This window comes from Platichthys flesus, chromosome 19, assembly GCF_949316205.1.
Source record: "Platichthys flesus chromosome 19, fPlaFle2.1, whole genome shotgun sequence".
Taxonomy (NCBI): Eukaryota; Metazoa; Chordata; class Actinopteri; order Pleuronectiformes; family Pleuronectidae; genus Platichthys; species Platichthys flesus.
The window spans coordinates 15,646,192-15,666,720 of record NC_084963.1 but is presented as its reverse complement, the minus strand read 5'-3'; the positions used below and the strand labels follow the sequence as shown (position 1 = coordinate 15,666,720).

Genomic DNA, 20,529 nt, shown 5'->3' with positions numbered 1-20,529 from the left:
CTGTTATGAAAGCCTGTCTCTGTGGTCGTCAGCTGCTTATGGACTTACAGAGATGTGTACAGCTCTGCAGTTGCATTCAGAGGGATAAGCCTTTTGGATTTAACCTGTTTTCCTCCCGAGGCAGTCTCTAAGAAAGCGCTCATACAAAGAAAAATAAGAGTCATGACCTTGGAGGGCATCAAAAATTGACCATTTGTTAAGCCGTATCCCGCTTGGTTACTGTTGCTTCATCTGTCAAGCTCTTTACTGTGCCATGTTCACTTTGCAGCGACAACAGTTGCAGATTTACAACTCATCCATTTATGGTAATTTTGGAAACAACGGATAATTGAATTCAGAGCCAGAAAAAAAAGAAGACTTCTTTCCTTGAGATAGTGACCTTCCATTTTTGTAGACTGTTTCTGACATCACAGTAAGAAGATGTCAGCTTAATAAATTGGTTAAAAATGCTCTGGCAGACTTTCAAGTGTATCCTTCCAAATCGTTGGAAAAAGGCAGTTCTGCAAAAAGTAGCCTTGATATCATGTTAAAAGACTACGGTGTCTGGGAGGGGACATAGAGAAAAATATACTGATGGTTGAAAAAAGAAAAAGATCGAGATCTCGCAAAAGTTTTGCAACATGAACATGGACTGTGGACAGTGTCATTAAGTCAACTTTTTTTCCCTCTGTGTGTCCCTTCCAAGGCTCTGTAAAAGACTGAGGCTACAGCACAGTTAGCATCCTCACCAGTAGATGGTATCCATAGAAAAAAAAAAATAGAGATATAGCTTTTTATTTGTATTGCCCATAGACTGTAAATACATATGAATGACAAGACCAGAAACCATCTTTGAGAACAATATATTTATTGTGTATTTTGACTTTTGAGTTTGTTCCATGTCCCATCCACTAACATGGAGAAGGCAGGGTAAAAAGCTGCATCTAGCACTCGTGGCAAGAGGGAGGCTTTAGCTTCACTTTTGGGGAGCTGTTGTGTCGTGTATATATATATATGTGTGTGTTACTGTATATACAGTCTATGGTACTGCGATAGTGGTAAGTGCAATAAGAAAATGCTTAGTTTTGTATTTTCAACCTGTATTTTTCACATCTCTTCTTTCTGTTAATGAGTTTACACTTGAGCCATATTTTTGTATTCTATCTCTGTTCTCAAGTCCATGATTTGAGTTTGTTTACCTGTGAGTCACAGCTGTCTCACTGTATCTCCAGGAGTGGCAGAGAGGGCAGAGTACCACGTCATGTCCCACCCTCAGACATTTCCACGGGGCCTGGCTCCAGACTACAGAGGAGTTGCAGTGGGGACGACGCTGGGCAGGAGAAGCAAAAACCTCTTCACTCCACAAGTCTCTCTAACTCCCAGCAGGCCTCCCCACAAAGCTACAGCTGTGTTTGGCCATACTGGAGGTCGGCTGGTGGTTCCTAACACAGGTGGGCCTGCTGTAGGGGCAATGTTCATTCGATATGTACCTGATATCACTACCGTGATAAAGTAAAAGCTTTAAAACAGCAGCAGAGACGACACAGAGCATCTGTTATAGCATTTTGAAGTTGTTTGACCTTGTCAGGGTTGGTCTGCAGCGAAAATGTGAAAATGCCATTGATCGCCCGGGTAACATGATTATTTACTGAAGTTAGACAGCATTGGCATTCTCTCACCGGCCGTTGGGTCCTGACAAACCCAATCTGCAGAGCATGGAAAGTGTTTGTAACCACACGTGAAACATGATTTGGAGCGTTTGACAAGATTAATTAATTTTAAGCAGCATCGTTTTAACATTTTTAAACCCTACTGTATTATATGAAGAAAAACATTAACAGGTTATGTAAAGTAAACCTATGATGCTCAGTCTACCACATTATTCAGCTGCTGCTGTCCCGTGGCCTACATTCATCATCCTGTCCCCTGAGGGGCTTCATCTACTGCAGTGTAGATTGACAGTAATTGTTCATCATACAGTAGAATATTTTGCGTTTGTATGCGCCTGTGTGTTTGTGTGTTGTGACAAAGAGACTGTTGGCAGCATTGATTCACAAGGCCTTTGGGACTTGCTTCCATCACCTTTTTCTGGGGCCATCACCTCTCTGGCTGTCACCCTCAGTAAAGAGACCTGACAGCCAAGCAGATGTGTGTGCATGAGTGTGTGTGTGGATGGGTGGGGGGGTGTTATCCTGTGTGAATCTCTGGCTGTGTGTTGATCAGTTTTTTGAATACCTCCTTCTCTGCAGGTATCAGTCTGCTGGTGCCTCATGGGGGGATCGCAGAAGACACTACCTGGGAAATGTACATGTTCATCAACCAGGAGGACAGCAGGTGAGAGATTCTCATAGAGTCTGCTTCTAACACTGCTCTCTTTTAAATCTTCAAACCCGCTCACATCCCCCCACCTGCCACATCCTCTCCTCCTCTCCCTGCCGAACATGCATCTCTCATATGCAGAGTACGCAGATACATGTACGTATACACAAATACAGATGCAGACATATTCCCGCCCAGCATGGGGCCCGTGCTCATCTTGCAGAGACTACAGGGGAGGACATGTGTCACAAACACATCGGCAGCTGCAGACAGATAGCATTATTGCCTTAAGCAACCGTCTCAGCAGAGCAAGATGCACTCCATGACTCGGATGGTCCTGTTTTGTGTTTGTAGACATACCTGACAATATCTCCCTCCATCGTGACTGGTTAGAGAGGGGAAATTGTGAGCTTTGTCAACTCATGATGATGGTCGATTCCTATTTGGGTTTGGGTTTGATGGGATGTGGTGCAGTCTGCTAGGTGACTGTTGCCAGCCAACAGGAATCTATTCCTTTCTTAGCAATCAAGATTCTCACAGAGCTGTTACTCAAGGAGAAAATGGAATAGATAAGAACAGTTTGAAAAGGAGTCTAATACCTCTGTATCCTTTTTTTTTTCGGCGGAGCCTCAAAAGCTATCTCACATCAAGAATTCAATTTTTGGACATGTTAGTGATTCATGGTCGACAGTATCAGTGTGTCAGCATGTCTGTGTGAAACCTTGCTACCAAGGTATATCCCTAACAACACATTCTTGTTAATCCCTAGGTCTCCACAAAAACCTGCAGAGCTCCAGTGCGATGGTCCTGTTAAACTGAACTTACAACATGTCTTACTAGCAGCACCTCTCATTAGTCCGGTTTGCTGCTTGTTATCATCATTTCTATTTAAATTCCTTTTCTTGGGTTCAACTCACTTCTTACTTCTTGCTGTTTTAATGGTTTTAATTCACTTGTCTTAAGTTCTACTTGTCGCCCGCTACTCTTAATTATTCTTGGCTTTCAGAAGAGCCCTATTGTATGTTGGCAGAACGATGACACACAAATGCACACATGGAAGTGTGTGGCACTGCTGTCAATAGTAGGATATTGTGTATGTGTGTCTCTCTCCGTGGTGTCACTCTCCTGTGGAAAACAAACCACGAAAAGCAGCCGACTTATCTGTCTGTGCCACCTACACACAATTTGCAAACATTTGAGGGCAGCAGCACCACGCATGGATGATTACAGAAGGAATACACACACTGTTGGGTAAATAAGAGTCAAATAAGATATATGTTCAAAACGTATACTTTAATGAGAGAAAAACACTCAATGTTTTGCTTTTTTAACAGTTATAATATTTCTCAGGGACCTCCTGAGACATGGAGCTCCCCCTACAGGCTTTCAGGGGAGCTCATGAACTTTTTTTTGTTTGTTTTCCGCATTCACCTCGTGCCTCAAAATGTGCTATTTAAAAGAGGTTCGCTAGCACAGCTAACTACTTCTTGATGAAATTCAATCTCATCATCCAGTAGATAATCAAAAAGGACATTTAAAAGTGCCATCTGAAAATACATCTGTCATGTCTACTCCGTTAGGTGCCATGGTCATCTAGGGGAAGCTACAGGTCAAAGGTTGCATATAGGTTGCAGCTCAGCTAGGCAGGGCTGGTTGTACACTCCCCTGCCCAGAGTATCCCCATTTCAGCCGAGCCGCTGCCCTGCAGGCTCCTGCTTTGCTCTGATAAGCCTGATGCTGTTTACTTCTCTGGCTGTCGTTTAAGAAGCTGCAGGAGCCGTGCACCACTGAGCTGTCAGTCAAAGCCTATCTTCTGACAGCCGCCGAGTCCAGAGGAGAAATTGGATCCTTTCTTACCATTCAAACCTCGGCCATCTACATAAGACGTGGCTTTCCTCTGCGAAGAATAGGAATCGATCGGCTCCGGCTCAGTTTCAGGTGTTCACAAGGGCTTTCGTCCATCCTCTGGGCTTTACAAGATTGTTGTGTGTGATCTCTCCCAGCGCAGTGGGGGACAGTGGGTAGTCCAAGGACAGAGATGTAGTGTGTAACAAATTCGCCCGAAATGATGCGACTCACACAAGGTTGAGTGAAGGTGCTCAGCCGGCAACTTCTGGGTCTTCTCGAGGAGGCATCTACTGTCTTCTACTTATTTGTTTCTTTTCTCTTGGTTTTACCTGAGACGACGACCAAGTCTACCTTGTTCAGATACTTTAAAAGTTTCCCTTGAATTTACTTTCAAGTCTGCCTTGACTTTTGGCCACTAGGGGACTGTTCAACAAGCCGTACAAATTAGCATGTTATCACCCTTTAAAGTTGTGATAGTTAAATCGAGCCACATAATCAAAAGACTGACACCTTTACACCACAGACGACTGACTGATCGAATATTCATTAAAAGATTATGAATAATAATAATAATAATAACTGATTTAGATTCAGTAAGGAAAATTTGAGAATAAATAAAACAAATCCAGGATAGAAGATAATAGTAGAAAATGTGTATAGATTTCTCGTATCTGTATAAATGTTTTGAATACTCAATGGTTATGTTGAATCTGTTCTAATATTGTTAGAAAACCTTGTTGGTACGTGTGCCCAGGTCTCACTCTCTGGGTGAGTGGAGTGAGACAGTGGTCTGGGAGGAGGATGTAAACTTATACAGTCCCAGTAAAATCAATCTAAAGAGAGCTGCGGTGTCCCAGTGTTTTCTTGGTGGGTATCCTGAACTCACATAAACAGTGTGTGGGGGGGTTCAGTCCTTCCAGTAAAAAAGCACATGCTGAATTGATATTCCGGTAGGGCGGAGGATTTAGCAAAAGAGCAGTTGTAAGTTGAAAACCCAAATGACAGAATGTTATGCCTATACACATGTATGTTTTTCACTGAAGCCTTGTGGCGCTGTTTTATTGAGTGGAATATGGAGTAAGTTGAACTCACATTATTTTACACTTCAAAGTCTGTTTACAAGTCTGGGGGGGGGGGGTACCTCTGCATATATAAAATCCTGTATAAAACCAAGTGTGTGGAATCAGTAATGTCCTCAGGTGAAGTACCTTTTTATTGGCTACCTGCCTAGCATAAGACACTAAGACACAAAGTATGGATAGTCTAAGTATAATCAATTCATAATTTAGTACCAGGGGTTTTGAACAGTTTTCATTGGTGCTTTTTCTTCAGTAGAAAGTACTGTCTAGTGCAGCAATGTTTGATTTCAGCCCTTTTGATAGTATCCAGGCTAACAGAGTGTATTTCAATGCTGTTAAATTCCATTCACTGGTGATCTGCATGTCTTGGTAACACTTATTTTGTTTAGTTTTGCTCTTGTTCATTTGTGATATGGGATAAGAAAAAAATATTAAATGTTCCTCCTCGAAAGCTTATAGTGCTCTACCAATTTACTCAACACTGCTGTGAGAGCTTGAGAGACAGACTGTCAAACATCGATGAGGCTTTGCGAAAAAAAATATTTTAAATTGTGGTCTGAGCAAATACGATCCATGACAGTCATCCTTGAAAGTGAAATAAGCCAGTTTTTGCAGAGCACATATGAGACTGCGTTAACTAATATCCCCCCCGTCTACCACCTACTCTTTAATCACCATCCTGGAGTCATGTTTCTTTGTTCCCACAAGCACTGTCAGAGATGCTAAATAACCATCTTTAAGCTTTGCTCATGGGCAATGTGGCAAATTAGCATAGTATGAGCAGCAGGTAACCTTGGTTTCCTCTGAGCCTGGGGCTGATTAGCACGAAAGTGCAGCTGCAGGGGCACAGTGCGATTTCCTTTTTAGACAGCGGATCATAACCTCTTTTCATTTTTTTGTGTTGATTGGTAGCAGCATAGTGAAGAATAGAGTCTTGCAGACCAGTCGACACCAGAAACTGACAAAACAGCCTCAACCACACAGTGCGCTGCATGGGAAAGCCCCATCTCTGTTTAATTCAAAGAAATGTCATGCATGTAGAATAGAAGAGAATAGATTACAAGATAATAGAAATATAAAGTACTTCTCCAGTTTTGTTGTTTATTTTACTGGAATAAAATAAGGGAAGAACCCCAACTTGAATTACCACAACCTGTCCCAATTGAATGCTGCACAGAACATAGTAATTACCCTCATCCAGTTTGCATTTCTTTGTTTTTGTTTATTTGTCAGTTATCAGGATTATGCTAAAATTACTAAACTAATTCCCTTGAGCCTGTGTGGGGTGCTGGGGCACAATCCATTCCATTTTATAGTATTTTTCAACATTTTCTTTGATTTCATGGAGAATGATTCATGGATCTTGATGAAAAAAATCTGATAGTTGTGTGTGTAAATGATAGGTGCAATTTGGTGCAGATCAAAATAAAAATTCTGATTTATTTAATGTACAGGTGGGAACTGTTGGGCGTTGGCTGAGGTGTGTACTCTCTGGGTGTCATTCAAGTTGTAAAATATAAAATATTCCGGCAAATATTTTCATCATCAATTTTTTCACTCCAAGCTAATTTATTGTCATTTTACGTTTTTCCTTTTGCAAACAGTGATGGTAAATATTCACTATCAAACAGACAAATTAAACAAGATATCGAACAAATGACTATGTTACTCAGTAGAGCACAGCATACGTTGCAAACCTAATAGTATATTGTTCTTAAAAAATCTTTGTTTCTTACATTTTATAATACCGCCAATGATGGTCAGGCATTTACAACATTAAAATTCTACTGAATTTGTCACTGTTGTATCTGTAGTGCAATAGTGCATCATCCTAACACTCAAAACCCAAGCATATTTATTGTGCATGCTGACATTATGAGTTCTTAATTTCCCGCTTTTCAAGTGTGAGCAAACTACAAATTAAACCTGCTTATTACATGGATTGTGGACACGGCTGTTGACTTGTATGGAGTCAAAGTGGTTCAGAGTATGTGTCAACATAAAAAATGTATCCGTTTGAAATTACACCTGCACCGTCTAATTCATTCTCTCATGTTTTCCTTTAAATTCCTACATACGTGTGGGTGCATGCACACATTCATGACACATCTGGGCCTGTTTCTCTGGGTTGCTCTCCACTGCAGCTTTATTAATGATGCTGAGATATATCCATGCTACTCCAGTGACAACAGCAGCTATATCTTGTCCCGTGGATGTGAGGTGTCCAGCCGGGCCAGATTCGTGACTGATGGTGGTCCCATCGATTGCTCTCAGTCTTCACGGCTCCCCGCCAAAATTAGGCCCCCGGCCAAGAGCAGCTTGGCCGAGCTAATCTGTCACCGGGCCGGCCGGAGCAGGCTTCATAAGCTCCATCGACCCACAAAGCTTACACGCTGTGTGCTAAAGCCTGTCCTCCCCAGCCCCACTGTCCATTAGTCTTGGTGCTTTAATCTTCCTCTATCTGTGAGAGTGTGTCAGCTAGTCAGGGGTTGATTCATTATGAGTGTCCAAGGATTTGAGTTTACTTGGTTCAAAGGCAGGGGTCACACTCTGCTATCTGAATGTTTGATTAAGCAGTGATTAATTAGTCGTGAGAGTCTCTTGCTGCAAAGATTTTTAATGAGAACTAAAACAGACGCGTTTGTGTTATCGTGACATCTGTGATCATATTTGTTGTTAATATGTGGTTTCCCTCTGTGTGCAGTACTCTGTTCGAGGACGGTCCCGAGATCTTTTTGAGCCCTGCAGTCACGTATGGACCACCAGGCCTCGACCTGTCCTGTCCCATAGCCATGACCATAGCCCATTGTGGGGAGGTTGCCGCTGATAATTGGACCATTCGGCTGAAGAGACAAATGCAGGACAACAAGTGGGAGGTGAGTGTTTTCTCTTGAACTTTAGCTGCTGTGCAAATTTTGTGTTAAAGTTCGTGCGTAATGTTAACACACGTGGAAATGCACAACTTTCCCCAGCAACAGGAATATCAATAGGATCTGATAACCTGCGACGACTTATTTCAATGAAAAATGTCATCCTGCAGTGTAGTCATGCGATGACGCAGCCGATTTCAGGGTTGCCAGCTCAGATTCATCATCCTGCATAAAAATTCTGCCTTTCAAGCGGAACCTCGTGCTGTCGTACATCCAAAAGTAATGTCAGAGCAAATGCAAATGACGGCCATTAGTCACTGAGAGATACATTTAATTTCCACTTTAATTATGATTGTATTCTAAGTTGTTAGTCTTTTAGTAAATATGTGGATTCTGAATTGTAGCTGCTCATACATATTGAACACAGGAAGCTAAATTTACATAACAAGAAATCACATTCAAATATACACTTAAACGATTACTGTATGCCTGAATCGTTTTGTTTTTGGTATAATAGCAAACACATATCTGAAACATTTACAATTTAATACATCATAAATATCATAGTCTGGGTATTTAAAGATGGCACACAACTTCAATTCAGCAGATCAGTGAGGCTGCTCTCAGGGAAATCTAACGTTACTGCTCTTACTCAGTAAATCCTGAATAGACACCGAGTCGCTACAATATGGGACCTTTAAACGATTTAGAGCTATTCATCTAAATGTATCATAGATCTGTGTTAACTGCTGTGAGGCTCATGATTTTTCACATCTATTTCTTTTAGTAAAATAACACTCGTGCAGAGTCCTTCAACTATGCCCTGTAAAGCTACTTCACTCTCACAGAGGACTTGTTCAGATATTTCACTTCAATCCAAACGCCCTCTCTCCTTTTTCCTTTTTCCGATCTTGGCAGCGAAAATATATCTAGGATCCTCCTTTAATGTTAGAGTAACCTCATCAAAAAGTGTTGTGGACCACTTCAAGGCACACTGACCCTGGCGCCACGATGTGTGCCTGACCTTGGGAGGCCAGTGGCTCTCCCGCAGCCAGGCCCTTCCTCTCTGTGTGACATTTGCACAGATGTAATTTGCCAGCAGACATGCTGCACAAAGGGGAGCTATCAAAAGAGCCATCACTGATGGGGGCTATATGACACCGGAAAGGAGAGAATATCAGAGAGAGTCAGTGGAGGAGAAGGAGAAAGGCAGAGGGATACAGACAGACTCTTAAAAAAGAGATGTCCTCCATGAAAATGCAACGGTGTGACCCGTCTCTGTCACTGTGAAATAATGAGCCCTTTATCTCAGGAAGGATGGTTACTCAAACCCCAATCTCTGGAATTAGTGAATAAGTGGAAGATGGAGGTCTCTCTCCCTCTCTGCCCTCCCCTGTTCCCTACTCACTCCCCTCTTCTCTCGCTCCATCTGCCTCTCAGTGCCATTTCCATTAAAGCTTGCACTTTTGTACTGCGAGAGTTGGACTCCATCATTTCACCGTGTCTGCCTGGCGGGGATGAGCTATGTCATGGAGATCCTTCCTGTCTGCTGCTGCACTAATGGGGCAGGTTTACGAATCTGTGGGCCACTAAATTAAACTGCGTTGCTTTATATTCATTCAACCAGGCCGTATGCAGCGGGGACCTGTGGGTCACAGTTTTGTTTCAATGGTGATTTAGGGAACACGAGCAGACGAGCAATTGGCCACTGGACCCAACTGCATCCTGCTAATTCATTTTGTCAGTCGTACTGTATCACCATCTGTTCAGTGGGCCCTCGTTCTATTCAGTTCCCTATGAAGAACTATGAAGTGTCTTCACAGCATCCCTAAGAAAATGAGTCACTTAAAATTCAAAATCCTGGATCCATGGCTTTCATGGCTTGTTACTAACTGCAGCAATTTAGATTTGTATTTTTGTCTGTTTTACCACATTTAATAATGTATGTAATTATAATGTGTTGTGGGACTAATCATATTTGGAAAGAGAAGCCATATTCACATATCCCAGGCTGAATAGGCTTTATACTTAACCCTGTTTGTCCTTCTCAATGCAGAGTCTTGACTCCGATTGGATTGTGAATATCATGAATAAACGATTATCAGCAACACAGTGTTCCACTATTGAACTGCTCTCACACTTAACCCTTAAATCAACTTCTATTGGTATAACTCTGGTCTCCCCGGATGTGTCCCTCCCTCCAAAGGAAGTGATGTCCGTGGATGAGGAGAGCACATCCTGCTACTGTCTGCTGGAGGCCCAGAGGTGCCACTTGCTGCTGGAGCATCCAGGCCGCTACGCCCTGGTGGGGGAGCCGCTGAACCAGGAGGTGGCCAAGCGGCTGAGGCTGGCTGTGTTCGGCAGTCTGGATACGAGCAGCAGTCTGGGCTTCACCCTCAGGGTTTACTGTGTGGACGACACCCCCCATGCTTTTCAGGTACGAGCAGAGAGGGAAAAAGTAGAAAGAAATGGTGAAGAACCAGGAATCACTTGAAGAAATTTGACTTAGTTGCTTAGATTTTGTTTTCTTTGAACCCTTTAACACAAGGGGAAACATGCTAATCAATGCAAAAGGATAAAAAGCACAAAAATAAGTTTTTTAATTCTAGGAAATACCATCCCCCTGGCAGCACTGGCACCCTGAATATTGAGTCTTGAGTCCCCCTGCAGCAGCCTCAGGTTCCGATCCAATCAAACTTACTGTCCCATAAGTGGAGCTGCGGTATTGACGTCCAGCTGAGAAACAAGCTTGATTAAGCGTGAGTTATTCTCAGCTGTCAATCATGAGGTTCCACCCTGTTTTCATAGCATTAAATAAAACATTCAAACAAAAATGAACGTTAACTGCCTGAAATTACGGTTACCATCTTTGAGAAGTATTTATTTGATGTGTACTTTGACTTAATGTACATGTTTTTGAGATATTTCCGTCTTGGGCAACATGCTGGTCAAAACAACTGACCAGTATTCCCAACGACATAGCCACAACGAGAGGAGAAAGACTAGGAACAGTTGTATAACCATCATTAAGCTCTGTCTGACCCTGGTTGTTATGATGAAAATGGTAAGAGTGATAATTAGAGATCTAAAGCTGTTATTAATGATAGCAGCAGCAGTTAATTTAATACAAATAATAATAAATAATAGTTGTCGCCTGGATCCTGCAGCTCTGTAGTCAGATCCCTGCAGAATATGAGAGAAACAACCACTAATGAGGCGAAAATGTAAATTGTCCCAAAGGACTTCTATATATGTAGGAACACAAAGTGATTGGTCAGCGTTGCTGGTGAAGAGCTGCTGCTGCCTGAGTGTTTTTGTGCTCCACTGAAGATTTGCCTGTTCACTAACATCGCCATTGGGAGATGCTTGATGACTTGGAGACAATCAGGGACTTTTAATTACAAAGACAACAGATGCTCCGAGGTTGCTCCTCTGCCCTTTCTTTGTGTGATTTAATTTGCTCCCTGCTAATTAAACGTGTTTCTGCGTTGATTTCCATGTGACAAGTTTGTGAGGACATATAACTGAGAAACATTCTCAGCTGCAGTTTCACTTCATCTCCTTGCGCCACTGCAGTGTTTGGTGAATAGTTTGCCCTTCTGCTTATAGTGTGGGCTCACACACAAAGACACACACACTAATACACACACATCTTTTTGTTCAAGGCTCTGGAGCCAAAAAACGACAAACTTTTTGCAAGAGTAATTTGTTTCCTTTCTTAATTAAACACTTTTAGTAGTGGTGGTGCTGATAGTTTCCCCACAAAAACACAGTCCTGCTCCACTTGTGCCTTCAGTCAAGATGTAGAGTTGCAAGTGAACAAAGAAAAATTGGATGGAGCTGCCAAGAGCCAATTCACTTCAGCTCTCCATCAGTCAGTCGTGGTTATTTGTTCATTTGTTCTTTTTTTTGTTGGCTTTTGTTTGTGCTTCATACGACAATTAATTTCCCCTGTGAGCTTGAAGCAGGAATCGATCAGGCTGGAGCCAGCCTGTAAGCTTTGCATTTCCCCCCTCTGTGTGCTGTGTGACCGATAAGCACCACTCACTCAGGACTCACACCCACAGCCCCCGATCCTGTATCCCCAAGATACAGAAGATCCAAACATGATTGTGCACGTACATACTGAGGCGTACATACATACATGCTTGTGTTATTCTCCTCCAAAGATCTGTAACATCTACACCCGAGACTGGAATACAAAAACTACAACACAGAGCAAGGATAGATTTTCTTTGTTTATGCCTTGTGTGGGGTTGGTGTAGAACCAATGTTTGCTCTCCTCATCTTATTTTGAGGCTCTGGCTGTGTCGGCTTGTCGCTCGTGCCTTCTCTTTTGATGTGTGGCTGGTTACCTGTTGTGTGCTGCAGAGACTCTGTGAGGGATTGACTCAACTTTTAGGGCCCAATCACAATTGCTTTTTGAAACCTTAAAGGTGCACCATGCACCACATCATGTCATCATGTTCACAGGATAAAAAAATGGAGGGAATACGAGGACATTCCTGACATTCGTTTTAGGAAAATGTTTTTTTTTTTTTAAGTTTGGGAAAATATACTTTTATAAGCCGTTGCATTCTCAATATTAGAGCTCAACTAAAAACTATTTTCTTTATCAATGTATCCGTCAAATCAGTGGTGGCAGAAGCACTAAACATTTTTACTTACAGTAAAGAACATATAAAGAGACACAAATTGACCCAAGTAAGAGTACCACATTAACTTTCTTGAATAGAAGTAAGTAAATATAAATATACACATATAGTGATAAGAAGAAAAGCACTTGCTGAGTAAAGCCTATTCCCCTAAGCAATAGTCTTCTCTCATTAAAGGAGGCGGGGTTTAATGTTACCTTCCTGCTCTGATTGGATCAGTGGACCTATTCCCTCTATGTCCTAGAGGGTTCCAAAGTACAGACATTTTATATTTGCTGATATATGTAGAGGAGTGAAAGTGAAAAGTACCCCAGAATACATGTACTTATGTAAAGTACAGATGCATGAAAAATGTACTTAATTCAGCCCCTGGTAGTCACATCAAAAACTCCTACAGCCTGGGATGCATCTTCTTCAGTAAATGCTAATTAAGTCTACTCCATCAGTTGGATCAACCCACAGAGATTCAGAGTTCTATCACATAAGACAAAGAGAAGAGAACTTTCAATGATTAAAGGATATTAGCTGCATCAAGATTTTATTTTTTTGTTTTCAAGATCCTCAATTATTGGTGATGTTTAACGTTTATTGCGTTTGTATTTTTTCTCTGTTTTTTTATATATTTTTTATATTCTTTTTATTTTCATTTAAAGACTGCTACTGACAAATCAATAGAAACATTTGGTGATACATGAACTGCTTGTTTGTTGTAGTTCCAGCCTGGTACAGTGAGTCTATATCATCCACATAACATTTAGCATCTTCCATTTTTCTCTGCTTCCCTCCCGGGTCCCACCAAAAAATCACCTTTCTCTATCAGGAGGTGGTGGTGGGTGAGCGCAGCAGGGGCGGGCGACTGCTGGAGGAGCCGAAAATTATGCTGTTCAGGGGGAACTCTTTCAGCCTCCAGGTTTCCATCCAGGATGTCCCACAGTTACTCTGGAGCATCAAACCTTTCACCACCTGCCAGGTAGGCGACTCCTGGCTGTGAGTTTTTTTCGTCGTTTTGAGTTAAGCAATGGAAAGCAGCACGCGGGCTGACTGCACGCGCATCTCTGTTCTCATTTAAACCGAGCACCGCTTGGTCGGGGATCACGCAGCGGTGCACCTTCATCTTCTCTGCCTCCTCTTTCAGATCCTGTCTCCTCCGCCCGTTTCCCCGTCTCTTACTTGGTCGTTTCAAAGCCAGAGGACAGCAGCAAGGACACAGCATGATATCACTAAGACTAGCTATCTCAGCCCCACACACGCCCATACAAATTTAATTATGACTGCCAGGCCAGCACACACATGCACATCTTATAGTTATCTTACCGGGGGTCTACATGCTGCATGTTCTGCCCTGTGATGTTTATCCCCCCAGTGACATCCTATTAGCAGAATTAACCCACCGTATGCCAACAAGGTTTTCTTATGGAGGGGGAGAGCCACGGTGTGAGGGTCCTACGGGGAAGATGACTATAGGCTTTCTTTCAAACACTGCTCTCGCTGGAAGGAGCCTCTTAAAAATGCCACCGTCTTCCTGCCTGATGAATAAGAAGAGGGGCTGATTCATCTGTAAAACAGTGTTTTTGACCCGCTCTCGCTGCGGCAGAGTGCGGGTCCCTCAGTAGTTAGTAAATGGATGTCGAATTTGTCCCCTCTCCGATTCCGCTCGCTCCAAGGCTCTGTTACTTTTTTGAGTTTCTCAGTTGTCACATTTGGAAATCTGGAGATGGAGTGCAAACTGGGTAACTGAAGTCAGCTCTGCCCCAGTTCCATAATCACATTACAGCTCCTGATCCAACAGATTGGCATTTCCAAGCTCCATGTTATCAGAATATGGAAGAAGACATAACAAGCTATGTGGAAAATATGCCTTGGAGAGTTTGACTTTAAATCTGTGGGTTTTACTTCACTAAAATAATCCTCCGATTATTTATATCAGTGCACAGCCTATTGTTGCTAATAATGTGGGTCTTATATATATATATATATAGATGTAATGATTGCATGTAAAATGAACCACACTCTAAAGTAACTTTATTTTCCCGAGCAGCAGTGGGTAAAATAACATGAAATTCATTACATTTATGCACAAATGACTTTTTCCAGTACACGATATGATTCTGTCCCAAAGGGCTCTAACGGCTGCTGGTGTTCCCTCCGACGGGGAAACCGCTTGATTAGGCGAGTTCATTGATTGGCTAAAGAGGCCACTCATTCGCTCTTAATTAATCATGTACACAGCAAAGTGGGCGGCGAAGCAGGATTCACATAACGAACGTCTTTAGCAGGGATTAAATGAGTTTGTTGTCTCCTCCGTCTAATGCTTTCATTGCTCTCCCTGTTCGTCCCCCTCTCTCTCTCTCTCTCTCTCTCTCTTTCTCTCTCTCTTTCTTTCTCTCGTCGCCCTGCAGGAGTTCTCCTTTTCTCAGGTGTGGGCCAGTAACCAGCGTCCCCTGCAGTGTGCCTTCTCTTTGGAGCGATACAGCCACTCCACGTCTCAGCTCTCCTGCAAGGTCAGCGTGCGACAGGTCAAAGGCGAGGAGCAGATACTCCAGGTCTACACGTCTGTGGTGGAGGTGAGTGTGCAGCACTCGGGGAGACGGCCTGTGCGTGTGCTCGGTTGGCAGGCAGTCTTGCTGCTTGTTAATAGGTTCTTTTATTGGACTGAATAACTCTTGATTTGATTTGAGGAGCTGCTTAATGAGCCTCTCAGGGAACTTTTCATGTATAGATTGCAAATTGTCTTGATAAGTCCTTGTCCTTGTCTTCATATCGCGGTGTGGGGAATTTGAGCTGCGGTATCACCCTGACGCCTCGTTCTTTCTTTCTGTCTTTGCTACCAGAACGAGAAGGGAGTGGTTCCCTTCTTCACTCAGTCCGACTGCACCATCACCTCTCAGACAGGGTCAAGGGCCTTTAAAATCCCCCCGTCCATCCGTCAGCGGATCAGTGCCACCTTTGACACCGCTAATGCCAATGGGAAGGACTGGCAGCTCTTGGCTCAAAAGCTCCACATAGACAGGTATGAGTTACAGCACAGTGAGACCTCCATACTTATTGATCACTTTCTCATTCTGTAATTTCCATCAGGGTTGGATACCAAGGTTTCTACCAGGTGGTGCATACACACAGATTCTGGTGGCTGAGCTATGCAATGAAGTTGTTGCTAACATGCAAATATCACGTGTCTAGTTAATGTACAGTCTGGTGGCAGCACGTACCATTAGCCTACAGTGAGCTCGTAGCTACCTCAAACTTGGGGCCACAGGACAACAAAATGATTTTGGCAGCTGGACGTGCAGTAAATGTCGGCGCAATGGCCGAGAGCCGAGGGAGCAGCAGCTGGTAGAGTTGGTAGCTGTGTGCACCTCATTGTTTACGATCCGCCAGTGAACTGAGAGAAAGAAGAAGGAAGAGACGAACACGGCAAACATAATGAAGCACCTGGTGCCACACGGGTGCATGTGAAAGCAGAGAGATGCACCATGTTTGACTGCTCACGTGACCAGAGTCAAGCACATGAGTCGGCAGTGAGGGGACGATTATTGACCAGTATTTTACTGTATCAACCTTAGGGTTAAATAAGTGTAGATGAGTTTATTCATTATGTGATACTGTCATGTAAATGTGTTAAGAGTTTTGCACTTATTTATACATTTAACTTATATACTATAAAAGTTGCTCTAATCGTTGACCATCATTTTTTCTTTTCGTTCATCATCGTATTGATTTAGCACCAGAATTGGAAAAAAACGAAACATTACCCAACCCTAGTTGCTATGTGCTTACTGCTGAGTCATGATTGCAGTGCACATTGGTTCGGCTCGTGTGTCTTATTCAGGTGTTAATGCGGAATCAGTGAATGACTGGAAAGAATAAATGCTGCACTCTCTGCTCTCCCGCCGCTGCTTAAACGCCGCTCCCGCTCTGAATACTATTTTTAATCTGGAATTTCGGGGCCGTGTCGGTGCTAATCTCCCATCAGCAAGCAGCCCTCAGTAACCCGCCACATTGCTGATTTCATTATAGATCTACACATGCAGAGAGAAGGTGGGGGTGAAGGGGGGACAGGCTTACTGCGGAGAAGATGCTGTGTTTTTGCTAAAATAGATGTTCTCAGAATGCTGACAGGCCGGGCCCCTGGCGAGAAAACGTATTCACGTCAGCGCTCCTCATTAGATCTGCATGTGCTCCATCCTCTGACTAAACCCTGCAGAGGTTGAGCCAGGTCAGAGTTTGCGTAGGCTGCCGGAGGAGTTTAGTTGTTTGGTGATGGCGTGATCTCTATTTGAGCTTCGTAGGAGAAGTCAATAATCAAGTGCTTAAAGCAGTGCGTCTTCTCTCTGCCTTGCGAGGGAAACGTTTACCAAGAAACTTTGATAACTCAGACAAACACTGGTGACTGAGGAGTGGGAGAGGATTTTTCTAAACTTTTCAGACTAATAGAAACTTTACCTGGATAAATGTGTTTTTACCTTTAGTTGATTTGTTTAATTGTGTCTCCGAATGTGTGGGAACACTGAGGAGGGACAGAGGGATCGAACAGGAAAAGTGAGCTGAGGGCACCAAAGGAAATGGCCATTGTAATGAAACACTGCACTCTGTTGGTTAGGACTAGTAACAGCAGCAGAGGAAGGTCTCACAACAGATTGTAACTAAATGTGATTGGACCATTACTGTCAGCCATGAGACATTCACTTGCCTCTTTTGTACTTTCACTCGCTCTCTTGTCTACCTTGTTTTTACCTGTGCTGCTGTGACAAATACATTTCCCTGACGTGGGATCGATGAATCCAATCTTTTCTGAGTTCCAGTTACAAAACAAAAAAATATGTTGCATTGTTGGACATTTCATTTTTGCGCAGCTGTGTTCAGGAATTGAAATGAACAGTTTTAGACTCAAACCTTTACGTCGCAGTTTTGTATTTTCATCTTTTCACACAGGCCAGTATGTGTGACAGACATTTCCAATTTGGAGCAAGGAAAATCCATATGTACAAATCTGTTCTTGCACACCGATATTCTGGTGTCAAAAGACAAAGACAATGCTTAGTTATTATATTCATCATGTCCTACTAAATCCAGATAGCTACGATAAACTCAAAATAAATACCAATCAAAAGTCTCAGTGGGTTAACTGATAAATATATTATTTTATATTTTTTAAATAAACATTTCCCAGTGAATAAACAACTATTGCTCCTTCTTTCATAGAACTTCTGCATAGTAAAGAACAATATAAAACATTCAATCAAAGTCCTCTTCCATTCATTTCTTATTCATCCTTCACTTATATGTTTAACCTTCACCGTGCAGAATGTGTTGAATGTTTGTCTGTTCTCACCTTAAATAATAATAAAGAAACAACCTTCCCGGTTCCCAGAGGGACGGAGGTTTTGTTCAGCAGTGAAACACATTTTGCATATTAAATTTTCATAAATTTGAATTATTCTCTATGGAAAAGGTGCATCAAAACAAACGTTATTTAAAGAAAGCCAAACACTTACACATCATATTAGATATCTTTATTTGATTTATTAATATTGCCGATGAAGACAAGTATCCTGGAAATGTATTGTCATATAAAGAGTGTAGATGCAATATAAATGAGTGTCTATGTGGCACCATGATCCCTTATGATGTCATCACGGTTGTAATTGGTGTGGCTGCATGATATAGGAAACCCCCTGGGGTCAGGACACTGATGGGCTCTAGAGAATGTTGAGGATCTGAATGAGATGAATGGAGGCTGGGGGTGGCGGGGGGGTCGCAGACAGGGGGGGTCGAGCTGACAGCTGACAGTGAGAGGGATGAGAACAGATTGAAAGTTTTGCAGCAATGATATGATTGGCTGATTGACATCATTGCAAAATCGGATTGGATTACACCCAACTGATAGCTGATTAGTAAAGGCAGCGAGAGTGATAGAGATTGTGAATGAATAAGACAGTGAATATGAGTGAAACAACTGTGCGATGTCTTTTGTTCTCAGCCGTTTCTTCATGTCATCGACTCTAATGTTCTGTTTTTGATCCTGCCGTGTAGGAACCTGTGCTACTTCGCTTGTCAGGAGAGCCCATCATCTGTGATTCTGAGTCTTTGGGAGGCTCAGCACCAGGACTCGGGGGATCTGGACTCTCTGGCCAGCGCCCTAGAGGAAATTGGCAAGGTCCAGTCCCCCACGTCCGCCACACTTGGCTGCAGCAGAGAGGAGCGGGACTCTGGGTTCACGAAACTTGGGTAGGGTACGTCTACGGCAGGTTGAATCCTGATGAACCTGAACTGCATGAACAGTGATGATCGGGTGTGTTAGCTCACACGCGGAGGTGTGGAGGAGGAAGGAGGACAGCAGGGAATCTCCACTTTTTGGACTGTTACTAAAAGGACATTTCTGCTAAACCAAATGGCACACACAGACACACAGGAAACGTGCATCAACTGGGAGGGAGTGTTTGAGTTACAGAGAGGCACCAACAACAACTTTCTGGATTGGGATGGAAGTATCCCACACCCGTCCGTGATTGAAAACTGTCAGCTCCTCGACACTTCGTTCAATAACCTCTATTCAAGGATTATGGGTATCAGTGTGAGGAGACCTCTCCATGTGGGATGGAGCGTGTTGTAGACAGACTGCCAATCAGGCTGGTGTTATGACCTTCCCAGGAGCGGATGTGTTGACACCTGTCGTCAAGCAGTCTTCTGGGCTGTCAAAATGTTTAGTGTAACGTCGTTATGTTGTCATTCATTTTCTAGATCTCCTCTTGCTTCGTTTTCTTTTCTGCGCTGTGTCTCCGCTGTTACTGCTGGAGTTAGTCCAAACTATAGGGTCAGAGAGGCTGATAGTGATGGTGCCCACTGATCAGGATTTAAAAGGACCTGATGCTGTCCAAACAATAAACAGGCACAATGTGTATAAGAAATTACTAAGTTTCCCACATTGACATCGACCACACAGATAACAATTCAACAAACATCCTCATGCACGTCAGCATAACACTTTGAGGAGGATAAGTCAAGCTGCTTTCAGACATGCCCTGACCTCCAGATAGTCTCCGGACATTCTCCAGAGGAGCTGTATCTGTGAAGCCGATGCAGGATTCAGCGTGAACAGGGGGGGGATGATGATACTTCTGACACGTAACAGACACAAAACAAAAACGTGAAAGACAAACTCTGGAGAAAGTCCGGAGCCAGTTCTCTGCACATCGTCCAGAGTTCCTGTCTGAAAATGGCTTTGACTGTTCTGTTCAGCTCTGTTCATTTCTGTTCTGCATTTGGCAAATACAGGCAACGTCCGGTTCTTTTGGAGGAAACTAGATGATAATTGTTTTTTCCTTTCTATTTTAATCAAAATCTTGACTTGTAATTTTTGTGTGACTAAACTGGAGCTGCCATTTCTGGATCGCAGCTTGGAACAAATACTCTGACATAATGTTTGAAGACACTTCACAAGCAGAGGCTGTTAGACGTCAGAGGAGAGGGAGTGAGAGGTGAAGCAATCCTAAAATACAGGAGGAAGCCCACATTCAGTCAACCTGCACCCTAATCTTAATAAAGTGACTTTGTGTTGAACTCTGTGTTGGCTCTCTCTTTTCATCTACATAAGGAATTCAAGTCTTTAAAGGCCCGACATCCCATAATCAGCTACAGCAAAAGCTGTAATCAGCAAAGAGATGAAACAGAGACCCATGCAAAGTCCAATTTTCAGTAAGATGTACCCGTGCTGTTAAACCCTTGAAATTGGGTTTAAATCTATAAAACCTATAAGAGTAGTCTCACCTGTTCAGCTGA

The 20,529-nt window shown here is 42.9% G+C and overlaps 1 protein-coding gene across 1 annotated transcript in view; it reads left to right on the top strand.

Moving 5' to 3' along the window:
* Nucleotides 1-20,310, top strand: part of LOC133975582 (netrin receptor UNC5D-like) — a 173,211-nt gene extending 152,901 nt beyond the window's left edge. The window contains exons 11-18 of the mRNA XM_062413565.1: nucleotides 1,212-1,430; nucleotides 2,229-2,313; nucleotides 7,930-8,101; nucleotides 10,302-10,532; nucleotides 13,571-13,720; nucleotides 15,150-15,314; nucleotides 15,582-15,760; nucleotides 18,784-20,310. Of these exons, the coding sequence (XP_062269549.1) occupies nucleotides 1,212-1,430; nucleotides 2,229-2,313; nucleotides 7,930-8,101; nucleotides 10,302-10,532; nucleotides 13,571-13,720; nucleotides 15,150-15,314; nucleotides 15,582-15,760; nucleotides 18,784-18,982 (1,400 nt within the window). The 3' untranslated portion in view covers nucleotides 18,983-20,310. The remainder of the gene's footprint in view (nucleotides 1-1,211; nucleotides 1,431-2,228; nucleotides 2,314-7,929; nucleotides 8,102-10,301; nucleotides 10,533-13,570; nucleotides 13,721-15,149; nucleotides 15,315-15,581; nucleotides 15,761-18,783) is intronic.
* The last annotated feature ends 219 nt before the right edge of the window (nucleotides 20,311-20,529 follow it).